A 16,748-nucleotide genomic window follows, 5' to 3' on the forward strand; every position below is an offset into this window, starting at 1 on the left:
CCCATACCTAAACCATACAGCCTGTTGTCATATCACCTGTGCCCATACCTAAACTATACAGCCTGAAGTCATCTGCACCTGTACCTATACCTAAACCACTCAACCTGCAGTCCTCTGCACCTGTGACCATACCTAAACCATACTGCCTGAAGTCATCTGTACTTGTACCCATACCTAAACTATATAGCATTCAGTCATCTGCACCTGTACCCATGCCTAAACCACTCAACCTGCAGTCCTCTGTACCTGTGACCATACTTAAACCATACAGTCTTCAGTCATCTGTACTTCTACCCATACCTAGACCATACAACCATACCTAAATCATACAGCCTGCAGTCACCTACACCTGAACCCATAGCTAAACTATACAACCTGCAGTCATCTGCAGCTGTACCCACACCTAAACCATACAGCCTGCAGTCATCTCACCTGTACCAGTACATGAACCATACAGCCTTCAGTCATCTGTACCACTACCCATGCCTAAACCATACAGCTTGCTTTCATATGTTTCTGTACCCACACCTAAACCATACAGCATGCAGTTATCTATACCTGTACTCACACCTAAATCATAGAGCCTGCAGTTATCAGTACCTGGATCCATACCTAAACCATACAACCTGTAGTCATCTGCACCTGTACCCACATCTAAACTATACAGCATGCAGTTATCTACACATGTACCTATACCTAAACCATGCAGCCTACAGTAATCTGTACCTTTACTCACACCAAAATCATACAGCCTGCAGTCATCAGTACATGAATCCATACCTAAACCATACAGCCTGCAGTCATCTGTAACTGTACCCATACCTAAACCACTCAACCAGCAGTCCTCTGCACCTCTGACCATACCTAAACTGTATAATCTTCAGTAATCTGTACCTGTACCCATACTTAAACCATACAGACTTCAGTCATCTATACATTTACCCATACCTAAACAGTACAGCCTGCAGTCATCTCACCTGAACCTGTACCTAAAACATACAGCCTTCAGTCAGCTGTATCAGTACCCATACCTAAACCATACAGCCTGCAGTTATCTACACATGTACTCATACCTAAACCACACAGACTGTAGTAATCTGTACTGGTACCATACCTCAACGATACACCCTGAAGTCATCAGTACATGAATCCATACCTAAACCATACAGCCTGCAGTCATCTGCACCTGTACCCATACCTAAACCATACAACCTGTAATCATCTGCACCTGTTCCTATACTTAAACCATGCAGCCTGTAGTCACCTGTGCCCACACCTAAAACATATAGCCTGTAGTCATATCACCTGTGCCCGTACCTAAACCATACAGCCTTCCATTATCGGTACCTGTACTCATACCTAAACTATAGAGCATTCAGTCATCTGTAACTGTACCCATACCTAACCCATACAGCTTGCAGTCCTCTGTACCTGTACCCAAATATCGAAACCATACAGCCTACAGTCATATGTACCTGTACCCATACCTAAACTATACAGTCTGCAGTCATCTCACATGTACCCTTACATAAACCAAGCAGCCTCCAGTCATCTCACCTGTACCCGTACCTAAAACATTCAGCCTTCAGTCATCTGTAACAGCACCCATACCTAAGCCATACACCCTTCAGTCATCTGTACCAGTACCCATACCTAAACCATACAGCCTGCAGTTATCTACACATGTACTCATACCTAAACCACACAGCCTGCAGTAATCTGTACCAGTACCCATACCTAAACCATGCAACCATTCCTAAATCATATAGCCTACAGTCATCTGCACCTGCACCCACACCTAACCCATACAGCCTGCAGTCATCTGAACCAGTACTGATACCTAAACCAAACAGCCCGCAGCCATCTGTACCTGTACTCATAGCTAAACCATACAGCCTGCAGTCATCTATACCTGTACCCATACCTAAACCCCTGGGCATCCCTGGCTAAGGGGCCGAGTTGTTACTGTGATCCCTGCTACCCCTCTAGCTACGCCACTGCTGTATGTAGAAAACAGCTGCAGCAGAAAGATCCACTGAGCTGAACAGGTTGTAGTAAGAATGAATGGAAGGTGATTATGTGATGTTGTTACTAATGATTAAAGCTAGTGGCAGAGGAGTAACCTGGGCTGCAGTGCAAAATCTACAGCAGACCCATTCAACTACGATGTGCCTTTTATAATACCTGTGTCTTCTATGGCTTCAGATAGAATGCCATTTAGATACCTGACGTGGATTTTCAGTTTCAGCATTTTCTTCTACCAATCTGCCAAGTGTGAACATTTCCTAAAGTGGGTTATTGATTGTAATAGGCCCCTTACTGATTGCAGGGGTCCTCCACCTATCCCAGCATGATTAACTGCTATCCCATTCAGTAGATTTCCCCTGGTACATGGCATCTATTGATCACTCCATGCAGTATATCAGAATTTAAACCAGTCTCTGATCACAACAATAGACAGTGTTTGTTAGGGGAACTCTCACTATTGCATCATTCATTTTAACCCCTTAGTGATAAGCCTATTTTTGTTTTTTGCCTTAAAGGGGTTGTCCAGTTGTAAACAATTGATGGTCTATCCTTAGGTCAAGAAATCAGTAGTAGATCAGTGGGCGTCTGCCGCCTGGTATTCTCATGCTCATGCACTGAGCTGAACTTTTCAAACAGAGGCTGGACAGACATCCGTCTGGGATGATTTAATGCTTCTGCATTGAGCAGGGGGCTGGAACCGATGACCTTAGAGGACCCTTCCAACTCTACCATTCTATGTGTCTTTGCTAAAAGCACTGACAGGAAAACTCTTTGTTACTATTTTTCTGCTCAATGAGCCAAATGGTTTGGGATTTTTTCTGTAATGTCAATTTATAATTTCAATTTGTTCCTCCCCACACATAATCTCTGATCCTCACAAGATCTCATTCTTTTACGCTCTCCACTTGCCTGCAACCATCTCCAATACTTCTCTTGTGCTTCCTCCATATTCTGGAACTCACTACCCAAAAGAATCAGTCTCTCTTCCATCTTCGAAACCTTGAAAATGCACATACTTAGAAAGTCCTACAGTAACTCCGCTGCCACTACACTGTCATATGAGCAGCCTCTACCCTCATCTACTGTCTCTTTCCGCCTTCACCTGTAGATTGTAATTCTTCACGGCCTGCGTCTACTCTCCCTCTGTAGCAGTCTGTCACTCATTTAGTCATATGCAATGCTTTTCTCCATTATGTAGTGGAAGTCTTTTCATATGGACAGCGTACTGGAATTAAAAGCGCTTTAAAGATAAATCTTATAATAGTAGACGAAGAACAAGAAGAAGATGACGACGAAGAGGATGAACAAGACGACAACGAAAAAGATGATGAAGAAGACGACAAAGAAGAATTTATACATTCTCACTATTGCACAGTATCTACTGTTTGTATTATGTTTATTCATACAGGCAGACTGAAAAAAGTAATGTTAGATGTAAAATTAAAAATTATATACAAATTAAAAAATATTTGAGGTGTAAGAATAGAATTCTGCAATACTACCTTGTAAATGAATGTTAGAATAGAATCTGCTGTCATTCCACAATTTCACCACTAGATGGCACTGTTTGACCACTAAATATGGCAAAATGTTCCTGTGACACACCTAAGGAAGCGTGTGATATATGTACACTCAGAACTGTGACCTGCCTTTTACTTGATGCTAAGTTAAAGGATGACTAAACCTAAAATGCTAGTTTTTTTTTAAGAACTGCAAATATTGTTCAGACATATGCAAATAATTCTAAAGGTTCTTGAAAACTGGGGTATTGGAGAAAAATGATTGATCATACATCCCTGGGACTGGGATTGCTAATAGCAGGGACAAATAGAATGCGTCTAATGGGGTTTTATCACTAAAACAAAACCCTGTCTCCCAGCTTGCATTATTACAACTGTTATGGTTCAAGTCCCCTACAGGGATATAAAAAGTGTAAAAAAAATTCAAAATAGTGTAAAAACAAGAAAACCTCTTTTCCTCCTATTTCTATAATACATAAATAAAAAAACCCCACATATTTAGTATCATCATGTCCACAATGACCTGTGCAATATATTGAACACACTATTTATCCTGCATGTCAAAAACTATAAAAAAAAATTAAAAAAGGAGGCAAAATGCTTATTTTGTTTGTTTTGCCTGCCAAAAAATGCATGAAAAGTGATCAAAAAACCCCCAAATCATATAAATAAAAACAGCCCTCACAGAGCTCGGTCTGTGGAAAAATGGAAAAGTTATAGGACTTTGAATGCAGCGATTTAAAAATAATACTTTTTCAAAAGGTTTTTTTTAATGCAAAAGTGGAAGAACCTAAAAAAAAATTATATTTTTGGCATTGTCGTAATTGTACACACTAGCAGAAAACATGTATTGTGTCATTTCTACTATATGATTAAAGGTGCATTCACACGAGTGTGTTTATGTGCGTACAGTTGTGCACACAAAAACACGCGCCTATGAGAAACATTGGTTTTGCACGTACCTGCAAAACATAGGACATGCGTGCACCATTGGTCCGTGGTGCACATCAATATTCCCCATGGGGACTCCCCTTGTCACTGAACACTGTGACAGCACTGTCACAGTGTTCAGTGACAAGGGGACTCCCCGTGGGGAGTAAATAATCCCCTGCCACAGCTGTCACTGCTGTGACAGCTGTGGCAGAGGAGCGCAATGTTCTTCCATTGAATTCAATAGAGCCGGCAATACAGCCGGCTCCATTGAAAGCAGTGGGCTGCCGGCAAGCCCTGCAGTGATTTTCGGGGAAGGGCTGTAAATATAAGTCCTTCCCTGAAAATCATCCCTAAAATGTGTTAAAAATCAAAAATATTATACTCACCTCTCCTCAAGTGCGGGGGCTCAGGCATGTCCAGCTGCGTCTTTTCCCAGCACAGCTCTAAAGCTCTTTTAGCAGGCGGGGATTTAAAAAGTTCTTTTTAGGTCCGTATTATGGACCAAAACAGTCCGTAAGGCCTCCAGCAGATGAGCGTGACGTAATTGCGCCCAGAATGAAGTGCTACCACATCCTCTCACAGTGTAACCACGCTCCTTTACTGTACTTTTATGCGCTGCCGGGCTTGTTCACATCGGCACGGGACAACTGCGCCATGTTTAAACAGACTGGGCAGTCTAATCAGTAGGCGGAGCAGCCAATTGAGTAGGCGGGGCAGTCTAATTAGTAGGCGGAGCAGCCAGTTGGGTAGGCGGGGCAGCCTAATTACTCCCTGGTGTTATGGATTAACATTGCGAAATCTCCTATGGGGCCTCAGGTGCAAAAATGTGCACAAAAATAGAGTACATCGCATATTTTTTTGCCCGACGGTAATCCAGACACAAAATCGCCCCATGTGAGGGAAGCCACTGAAATCAATGGGTTTTAATGGATGCCTTTTCTGTGACCAAACATCTGCGTGCAAAAACTGCCACCAGTGTGACCGCGTTTGTCCGTGTAAAGTATGTGCACATATTGTACAGAGAATACGGCCCGTTGTTTTCAATGGGTTTATTCACATTTTCGTTTTTGCATGTGCATTTCGAGCGCAAAAAAACCCATGAAATGCATTTTTGTGCACATTTGCGCACATAAGGCACCCTAGGAGTCTATGATGGTGCCCCCCCCCCCCCCGACCCAGAAAAATTGCGAAAAGAACTGCGCTACTGTGTGGGAAAATTGATAACACTGGGGACTAATTAGGTTGCACAGCTTCTTTAATCAAGGTATGTCCTGCGCCGACCTAAATGGTACAGATAAAAAGCCACGACATGCACAATAGCGCAACCCTCACAGCACGAACAGTTGTGCTATCGAGAGCAAATCTGCGCTTCCATTCGTCTGCAGGAACCCTTAAAGTCAATGGGATCAGCTAAATACACATAAAACACATTATTAACGCATAAAATCATTGCAGCCTTCTTGCGGGTTATTCTTTTGCGCACGTGAAAAATGCAATGAATATGCCTACAAAAACCCCACAATAAAGCTAATTTTACACCAAACATATTCGCGCAGGCATTTCTGCATGTTAAAACGTCTCAAGTATAACGCGACCAAGCAATACCATTGATTTCAAAGGCTTCGTACAGACGAATGCATCTTTCTCGGACCTATGTTTTATACGGGGCGTGAAAAGATTGGTCTTGCCCTATCTTTGTCCGTGTTATGCACCAAGCTTCCATTTACGTATAAGTTTGTCTGCATAAGCCGCCGGTAGGGAATACGCCCAGTTTGGGCGCGTGTCAGCACTGCGCATTTCACATACCAGAACTGAATACGCCTGTATGAATGACCCCTTCATATACGGACCCATACATGGCACACAAGTAGAGAACTAGAAGAACTCCGTTGTGCGGCTCGCCGCTCCCCCGCGTGCACGAAGACTTTTTCTTCCTGTTTTCGCAGCTCGCCGCAGTTCCCAGCGCTCAGATAATTCCGTGCTTTATGTTTCACTAATGTAATTTATCAGGACAAATTGAAAGATTTGTATTTTAAAATTTACAAAATTCATTTACGGAGCATAAAATATTTATTGTTAGTCTGCGGAGGGGAGAGAGTTGCAGCTGCCGTCTCCGGGAGCATGAAGCCTCCAACGCCACCAGCATCGTGCCATCTATTAATATCCCGTAAGTTAGGTAATAAATCAGTCCTCATTGTTTAATTTCCAGCATTTATGGGAATGAAATGATTTTTTCCGACATTATTACACATTTGTCGCACTGATGGTCATTACTCTGCGCATTGTAACATGTAAATGGAGATCAATACGCGGCCACATGTGGGGAACCCCAGATTAGAGGTAGAGAAGGTTCTGCTGGAAGGAAGTGCCTGCAGGAGTTTAGCAATCTCAGGGTGCCTACCCACTAGCGATGCTTTTTCTAGCAATGCGAGAGCGAGTGCCTCGCAGCGCAGAGAAAGCTCTGCGATATCGCCCATTGTTTTCAATGGGGCTGGCAGCAGCACCACCAGCCCCATTGAAAACATAGGGAGTACATCGCAGACTTCTTCCACAGCTGTGACAGCTATGGCAGAGGATTCCTTTATCCCCACAGTCTCCGCTCAACCATTCACAAGCATTGCTCAGCCATTGAATGACAGCTGAGCGCTGCCTGTGATTGGCTGGGCGCTGTGACAATGACAGGCAGCGCTCAGCTGTCATTCAATAGCTGAGCGCTGCCTGTGATTGGTTGAGCGCTCAGCCAATGAGACCAGCTCTTTCTATGGGTGGGGATATTTTAATCCCTGACCTCCAGAACACAGAAGAAGACTGCCATGCCAGAGGAAAAAGCTGGAAGGCTCTTCTAGGCAAGTATAATTTTTTTTAAAGTTTTTTTTTACAGCTAGGGATTATTTTCAGGGAAGGGCTTATATTTCAAGCCCTTCCCCTGAAAAATCATTGCTGCAGGGATTTCCTTGCAACTCACTGCTTTCAATGGAGCCGCAGCAGTGCCGACCCCATTGAAAGCAATTGGATAGCGTCACGGACTTCTGCCACAGCTGTCACAGCTGTGGCAGAGGATTCCTTCCCGCGGTCCCCATGGAGAGGAAGGAATCCTCTCCCATAGCTGTCATAGCTGTGGCAGAAGTCTATGATTTACTCTATATGTTTTCAATAAAAATCATTGGTTTCATAATCATCGCTCTTAAATCGCAAGACCAAATATAGCTAGTGGGTAGGCACCCTAAGGCCTTATTCACCAAAACGTTTTATCACGACTATGATAAAACATTGGCCGAAAGTCGCGGTCATTAGAACCATTGGATTCCGATGCATTTGTTCAGATGGGCGATTTTCCAGCAGGTAACATCGGCCGTCCGGAAAAGATAGCACAAACGCTGCGGATTCCTACCAGCCACTTTTACGTGCGTCCGCAAAAGATGGGTCTTGTCCTATCGTGGCCACGATCTGCCTGCAGCTCCCATAGAAGCCTATGGGAGCTGCCATGAAGGTGGCGGAGAGGAGTTTAGCACCACAAGTACTGCTAAACTCCTCCCCCCTTCCACCTCCTCCCATTGCCGGCTGCTACCATAGGCTTTAATGTGAGCTTCTATTGCCGCAATCACCCGGGAGGAGGAGAGATTTAAGTAGCGCTAAACTCTCTGCCCTCGACTGACGGAATTCCGGGCTGCAGCGTATATATACCGCACTAAGCCATTTGAATGGACGAGAAAATGCAAAATTTAGCCACAACTTGGTTGTAGCTTTCTCTTGTTAATGCAATTTTCGGCCACAATGGGGGCGGCCAAAGATCGCACAATTCTGGTCGCTGTTAAGGAGCATAGTTGTGCGTGAACAAGGTTTTTTTCTTTCTTCATCTATTCAAACTCCACGGCATAGGGCAGGAGTTGAAAAAAAAATAGGGGAAAAGCCTTTTTCCCACGAGGGCCTATGCGCGCAAAAGTCACGAGTGTAAAGAACTTGCAGCTATTAGAACCAATGCTTTCCTATGAAAATGTTCAGATGAAGTCCTACCTTTTCCCCTCTGTACAATTAATGGGCGAGAATCCCAATAGTGATTATTACGGCAGCATAATGGGACTAAAACACTCTCATCTGAAGGAGCGGCAACAGACGAGCATACGAACAAATACGCACGTTCAAGTGCAACGTACTTACACAGTGAGCGAGGCTGATTTTTGCACGTATCGGTGCTTTGTACTGTACTTTCTTGTGCACATAGGGCCTGTTACATGCACACGCAACACCTGCCCCCCCTGATTTAAAAGGCCACGTGTGTTATTTTTTTTCACAGAATTGCGCAGCGTATTGCACATTTGCGCACCTCACATAGACTTCTATAGGGAGCTCTGCTGCAAAAATAAGCAGAAAGAGAAGCATGTTCTAAATTTTTGGTAATTTGAATGAACGCACTGAAACCAATGGATTCTATTATCTGCGTATTGCAGGCGTATATTTTGTGCGTGCAAAAATGTGCGCAAAATGAAGCTGCCCCTACGCTAGTTTTACACGGGTGTTTGCGTCTTTGCACGCTTCAGTGCTGCATTTTTGCAGAACGAATTTTTTTGTGCGCATATCTGCATATTTTATTGTACTTTTTTTTAGCAGGGCATTTTTTTTGCGTACGGGACACAACCAAAGAATAATGTCGTCATGATTCTTTTTACCATATTATAAACACCATAAAAAAATTCCCAAAAACCAATGGTGGAATTTCAGTTTTTTTTCTAGCTTTTCTCCCCAAAATGAATAAGTCTTATACAAAATGTTATATGTACCCCAAAATGGTGCTATTAAAATACATACAATTTCTTTCGCATGAAAAAAGCCGTCATATAGCGATGTCCACAAAAATGAAAAAAGAAAAAAATAGTTATGGCTCTTTCAACACGATGATAAAAAAAAAGAGGGAAATCGCTGGGTCGTTAGGGTACAAAATAGCTGCCACTAAGGGGTTAATATCATATAACCTAAAAAGATTAAAAAAAAAACATGGTAGCCCCTAAATCTGGTACTTATGGCACTCTTTGTACTCGGCTAATTTGATCTTTCCACGGGATACAATGTCTAGTGAAATCATTACAGGCGTGGAGAGTGGCTCGGCTGGATGTGACCTCTCCTTCAGACGACGGAGAACAAAGAGCTATATGACAATTTTCCCTTCAATTAAACTACTATAAAAGAATGACTGAGAAAGAGAGACTGCTTAGAAAAAGTCAAGTGCCAAATACCATTACATCTGAGCCGAAAAATGTCTTTTTCTTGGTTACAATGCAGCTGCTCTTAAGTAAAAGCCGAGACGATGGATCTAATGAGAAAGGCCACAGCTGCAGCTACTGCACTCCCCTAAGGAAGCCCGCAAATCTACTAACAAACCGCTATGCTTAAAGACGAGACTTTTCTCTTTAAGCAAACTTTTAGACAATTTGGTTTTTAAAGTGTCAAGTACTGTTATTTTAGCTTTGGACGGTGAACTACATTGGGCCCACTAGACCACCGGTCAGGCAATGAGACAGCAACCCTAAAACATAAGCATAGTCTGTGATTAAAGCTTAAAGAGACTGTCGCCATCTTTTTGCACCCCCCTCTGCGGGCAACATAGTATAGTATCACTTATTACAGGGATATGTCTGCTTTGTGTATCTGTGCAGGAGTTTTGGAGAAACTTGCCTTTTATCAGTAGCAGTAAATACATAGAAGATTACTTAAAGTAGTCCTGGATATTCATGAGCCGTAGACTAGTTACACCCACCCCACCCTCCAGCCAATGATTGACTGCTGTCTGCTCATAGTGAGAGAGCTGCCAACATTGGCTGGAAGGTGGGATGCATGTGGCCAGCCTGCAGCTCATCAATATGCAGGACTAGTTCTGGGCCTGGCTGCTAGTAATTAAATGTAAGTTTCTCCAAAACTACTTCACTGATACACTCAGCAGACATATCACTGCATTCAGTGTGACAGGCACTGCCTTATGGTGCTCTCAGTGAGGGCTGCAAAAGCATGGTCATAGATTCTCTTCAAATACTGTACTTGGGGCTTGGTCTTCAAGTAGGAAAAATGGGTGTGCGGCATGGGACCATTAGAAGAATTCTTCAGTAATGGACAGAAAGGTGTTACGTCTGACACCATAAACACCTTGTTTTGATCAGATGTAATAGTAGTCTGAAAGGATACATATACACGCTATATAAAAACTGACAATAACCAAACTACACAATGGAGAAGGGAAATCTCTCCCTACCTAAAAGTGGGGTGATCACCCTGACAAGGGCGACCCCATCTCAGGAACCTGGAGACTATCTAAACTGTCCCTAAGATGGAAAAGGGGGTGACAATTGTCAGATGTTAATAACAACTATACAACAGTATAAGGGAGAAGATGTAATTAATACGTATGGACACCAGGGACTTATCTCACTGTGAGATAGCACAAGACAAACAAGGACCACATCAGAACTCCACATACAGAGGAATAACCTGTGCCTTCTTAGAGGAGGGGCCAGAATATACATACTATAATAGCAGCTGATTGGCCAACTGAGTACAACACCTCTCTACCAACCAATCAGACTATATACCATTAGATGCTGTGATCTGATTGGCGCAGGCACTGAATGACACAGCACATGCGCCAGTGCTGCTTTCACATGGGCTAGGCTGACATGTGTTGCAGCCGGTGCACCATGACAAAAGTTATGGGAAGCTACACTGATTGTGTTACATGTTCGTCTTTTTACCTTGGCCTAAAACTTATTCTATAAGCAAATAACGGGAAACACACCATTGCTAACCCCTCACTCTTTGAACTCACTAGGATCTCTGTGAGCTACTTAGAAACGACACCTTTAGTAACTATAGGTGTATAAATAACAGTGGAAGCCACCACCAAAAGAATGTACAAAGTCCTATCTGGCTTTAAACTTCATAGAAGGGACCCCTTAAAGGTGTCACCAGAATTTCAAGTTATCTCCTATCCACAGTATTGGGATAATTTGCTAATCGGTGGGGGTTTTACCGCTAAGACCCTCACTGATCTCAAGAAAAGGATTCCCATGTTCCGTTCTCCTGTCACTGAGAGGGTCACTTCTCCGCCTGTGGTGACATCATTTCGAAGTGAGCGCTAGCTGAGCACACATGGTCAGTGCTCCATTCATGTCAATGGGGCTGATGGAAATCTTGGCGCCTCATTCAGTCCCCTCCTCACTGCGAAGGGTACATTGAGGAGGACAGGGGCATGGGACCCCCGTTCTTGAGATTGGTGAGGAGCTCAGCTGCGAGACCCTCACCAATCAGCAAGTTATTCCCTATCCTGTGGATAGGGGATAACTTGGAATTCTTATACAAGCATTTTAACTACTAAAGAGGGGACTACAAACAGCTACATATAGTATCTAAATAGTAACTCATTTATTATATTGGTATAAACAAAATCACAAGAACTTACTCATAAACTGTAGTCCAACCATTCTCATTGCTTTTGGTTGCTAGAAGTCCGGTATTCCCATGGTATGTCATCAGCGCTAGGTTATATCCTTGAGCAGATATCCTTTTCAGCACTCCATTGCTGCTGATAGTTAGCCAGTAGACTTGACCTCCGGGAACAACCAACCACAAAGGTATGCCCCCAGCATCACGTCGTATATGAACTGAATTTCCATTACTACTGGTAATAGAGATTACATCCCCATCACCATTGTATGTAAAATTGTAGACGTAGTCCCTAGTTATAAGATTTAAAGTGTGGAGATGGGTCCCATTGGTACTGAACTGATACAATTCTTGGTCTGCTGGAGAAGCAACCTCATACATATTCATAGCATTCAGATGAGGCTTGTTCTTGGTGACTGCTCGAATGCGTATGTTGCCAAGATCAGCTATGTACAGTGTGCCATCTGGAGAAACAGCTAACGACGAGGGCGCTTTCAGTCTGGCATCTTTTGCAAATCCACCATCACCTATGGGACAAATAATATCAAATGTATTAATCTGTAAATTGCACGTTTCAGTATCTTTGGAGGAAAGTCCATAAACATAAGAAATTTAATATTCACAGTCCATTTTAAAAAGCATTACTTCAAATTGTATAATTTTAAGTGTGAATCAGCAAAGATTAGCATTATTATACATTTATCTCAGCAATACTAATTTTTGAAGATTCAAAGCCCTGCTGGTTTAAAAATTGTTTGTTTGTTTTCTGCTAGCTACATGTACGGTGCCAGGACATCTGCTGTATTTCCCTACACAGCAATCTCCTCAATGTATTACTGCAATTGCATGTAAATAGAGGTTTGTTTGTCAGTGTTAGCAAAACGGACCAATTTTTTTGTTTATGATATTTAAGTAACGATGGGTAAAGGCTATGGAAAAGAAATAAGTTGTAGGCCGGTTTGAACCTGTAATTTTCAATGTAGATGAGCAGATCATCCGGGTACTGCAGTCAACTGGAGAGCTACGTGCTTATTGCTTAGTTGCCCTGCAGCAATGCTGAAGAGTAAATAAAATATGACATAGCAACTACTGAATCAATGGACATCAATTCTAGTAGAATGTATACTGTTCCTGGCATTCAACTGGAAAGGACTATTGCTGGATTCAACTGAAAAGGACTCTTGCTGGCAGCAATTAGTAAATGGAGCCAGAGTGGTGTTGTGACCTCACCCCGACACATGTGATCACACTTTCAGCAAATGTCCCTGAGTGCCTTTTTTTCTGTCACGGCAGAAGTTCCCTTAGGTGCTGTGTTTCAGGAATCCCTTAGTGTTTAATGTTCCCTTCTCCTCCCTGCTACAATATCTCCTGTGCTGTGTAGACAGTTTTGCTGACAGGGAAGTGTTTTTCCTAGCCGGCCAATCAGCCTTGAAAGCATTTATTCTGGGCCTGCCTCTACATGGGTGCTGGTTATTTTCCTGCCTGAGGTGTCTTATGTGGTAGCACTCATCTACAGCTAAGTAACAATGGTAACACTTTAACTGCAGGGTTTATTTACCTTTTTCCTAGCTCTATTATAGATAGCATTTTCATCTACCATATGTCCTTTTCTATCGTCCAACTAGGGACAAGCTAGATGTGGGACCGTTCCTGTCAGGGCGATCACCCTGTTTCCAGACAGGACCCGCCAAGCCAACGTTGGTTAGGAAGAGTGTTCTCACTCCTATATTGGTGTTTCACATGTGCTGGTGTCTTAATTGTATATGTTGATTCATTGAGGACATTAAAGCGTCAAGGTTTAGTGTGTTGGTGACATCCGTGAGGGTTGTTACTTGGCCCTGCAGGAATGTTATAAGGATTTTTAAGAGAGCCATTGTTGGTTGTGGTCAGTTAACTGCTCTAAGCCAATCAGCATAGCCAGGAGTAACAAGACTTTCTCCAAAATGCCCCTTTTAATTGCCCTTTTCATCTGGATGCCAGGCACACTATACAGACCGCCAAAAGCAAGGACCCAACACAATTAGCATAAGTCTAATATAAGGAAAAGAGGTTGTTGGAACTAGGCAATTCCTTTATAGATAGTTTTAACATAATTACTAACTTTACTTTCCACAAACACATATTGGCAGCATTGACATATGTTCTTCTTAGTTAATTAGTGATTTTATTGAGCAAGTATCAGAACAAGGTCTTTTATGAAGTTTCAAAATCCTATTTTTTTTCTTCAAAACCACTGCTGCTTTCATGTTGACTTGTATCCAATAATTTTATTCTCACTAGACTTAGAAAACCCGAGGATCAGCTGCAAGACTGATAAGAAATAAACTGAACAGCATGATAGTTACATGTTGGGGGGTGATTTATGTTATCATGGTAAATTGTATAAATTTACAGTAACCAAGTAACCAAGGGCAATATAGCATTACTATACTGCATTCTGTGACTATGGTTCAAAAAAACTGGTCTAGGTTAGATAATTCTCTAATTAGGGCATCTCGCCTAGAAATCAGTACATCTGTGATAGAGTTGGCCTTTTTGTGTTTTCTCGATGTACTTAATCTCTATAGACTGTCAGACTAGTTACAATAAGTTTTTTTTACTAATCTGATACTTTATGAAAAGAATACAAGACCTATGGGTGCACAAGGAAGTGTAGGTATAGCTGGGAGATAATGGAATCTAATGCCAAAGTTATTTTTGAGATTTCATTGTATACAATTGGGAGTTCTGGGGAAAAAAAACATATTGGAAATCAATGGTTTTGTTTCGTTCTGTTATGTGGGCTTGAGTTTAATGGCCACATAACAGAACTAAAACACACCCATTGGGTTACAATACATCAGTGCACATGGGCGTATTTCCGTGGTGTAAAAGCGCTTGGCCAGCCAAGATACTGCATTTCGGCCAGGTGCTTTTACACCGGCGGCGGTTGCATAGACTCCTATGGGAGCCTATGACAGCTGCCGGAGAAGGGAGGTGGGTGGGAGTTTAGCAGCATGACTGCTAAACTCCCACCCCCTTCCCTCCTTCTCTCTGGCTGTTTGCAATGAGAGGGGATGGGACAGGGGGAGCTAAGCTCCGCCCCAGCCTTCCCCCTCTCATTGCTAGCTGCCGACGAGGGGTAGAGAGGAAGCGGGAGCTTAGCACACTAGCTCTGCCCTGCCCCTTCCCTGCAGAGAGCCGGCGAGGGTGAAGGAAGGGGGAGAACAGCTTAGCACAGCTAAATTGTCTCCCCCCGCCCAACGGCACCCCCCCAACAGCCCCACAAACGTTAGATTTGTGCGCCCATTCACGTTTTGTTACAGCGCCAATGGGCGAATGTTAAAATGCTGATGCCCATGTAAATAAGCCCTAAGGCTGTGCATGACAAATTTAAGGATGCATAATGGTCCACTGAGCATTGAAGTCCCTTCACTCTAGCAAACAATGGAGAGGTGAGTGGTCAATCCCTATTGATCAGCAATTCAGTGGGGATTGGATTGTACTGGAAATGTTGCAAAACCCCTTGTCTATGAAAATACTGTATGAATAAATAATTTCAATCAGTAGTAAAAACCTACGGAGAAGTAGCTGATGGATCCATGCAGTGAACCCACTTCAGGAAAATCTGCCCTTGTGTGTTCTGTAGATTTTCTTTACATTGTCCTATTTCTAGCCACTTCTAACATTTGTTTCTCTATAGCCTCAACATAAAATAGTTTCCAATTATTGTACTACCGTGTTTCCCCGAAAATAAGACAGTGTCTTATATTAAGTTTTGTTCAAAAAAGTTTAACTTTTTACATGTATAGCTGCCTGGACACTATTTAAATTGATTTTTTTTAATTAACTGTTAGCAGGGCTTAATTTTGGAGTAGGGCTTATATTTCAAGCATCCTCAAAAAGCCTGAAAAATCATTTTGCATCCTCAAAAATTCTGGAAAATCATGATGTGTCTTATTTTTAGGGTATGTCTTATTTTCAGGGAAACAGGGTAATACCGTTTTCCCCGAAAATAAGACAGTGCCTTATACTAATTTTTGTTCAAAAATGTTTAACTTTTTTACATGTATAGCTGCCTGGACACTATTTAAATTGACTTTTTTAATTAACTGTTAGCAGGGCTAAATTTTGGAGTAGGGCTTATATTTCAAGCATCCTCAAAAAGCCTGAAAAATCATTTTGCATCCTCGAACATTGTGAGAAAAATACCAAGTCTGACCTGAAAAACAGTCACAATTCGGGTCGATCTTGCAGTCACAGTCTGTGGGGGCTCCAACTAAGGTAGAGATCTCTCCATTTGTAGTCACTTGCTGTATTCTGTTAATCTTCCTTTCATCTGTTTCAGCAATGTAGAGGACTCCGTTGTGTGATACAGCAATGGCTCGAGCAGATTCCAGGGTGGAATGAATTGCTACCTTGCTGACAAGAAAGTAGTCTATCCCAGGAACCTGGCAATGTATGGGTCTACCAGCAATAATTCGCACTTGATTATTATCAGAGATCTGGAGTACGATGTTATTGTCCAAGACATATAATGAGTTATCCATTGGGTTGACAGTAAGATCAGTTGGCCATTCTAGTCGAACCTACAAAACATAAGCAGTATATGAATAAAACATTTTCTGAGAGTTGCAGATCGGTAGTCATTTATAAGCTTGCATGTTCTGAATAATTACATCCGATTTTGTAATTTACAAGTATTAACAACCGTACAGAGCGCTGCTTCTTTGGGAGTTGGATGGTTCAACAGTGCTGGCTCACATTATTAGTGGATAGGTTTAGGGACAATGCATAATAATTGCTCAAAAGAAGAGCAACCTTGTAAAAAATGTAAAGAAACTGATTGGTTTAGAAAAC

The 16,748-nt window shown here is 42.4% G+C and overlaps 1 protein-coding gene across 1 annotated transcript in view; it reads right to left on the reverse strand.

Annotated features, from left to right (window-relative positions):
* Positions 1-16,748, reverse strand: part of TENM1 (teneurin transmembrane protein 1) — a 616,814-nt gene that overhangs the window by 36,971 nt on the left and 563,095 nt on the right. The window contains exons 25-26 of the mRNA XM_066581697.1: positions 16,111-16,477; positions 11,926-12,436 (exon numbers count right to left, since the gene is read on the reverse strand). Of these exons, the coding sequence (XP_066437794.1) occupies positions 11,926-12,436; positions 16,111-16,477 (878 nt within the window). The remainder of the gene's footprint in view (positions 1-11,925; positions 12,437-16,110; positions 16,478-16,748) is intronic.

Source organism: Eleutherodactylus coqui, chromosome 10, assembly GCF_035609145.1.
Source record: "Eleutherodactylus coqui strain aEleCoq1 chromosome 10, aEleCoq1.hap1, whole genome shotgun sequence".
Lineage (NCBI taxonomy): Eukaryota > Metazoa > Chordata > Amphibia > Anura > Eleutherodactylidae > Eleutherodactylus > Eleutherodactylus coqui.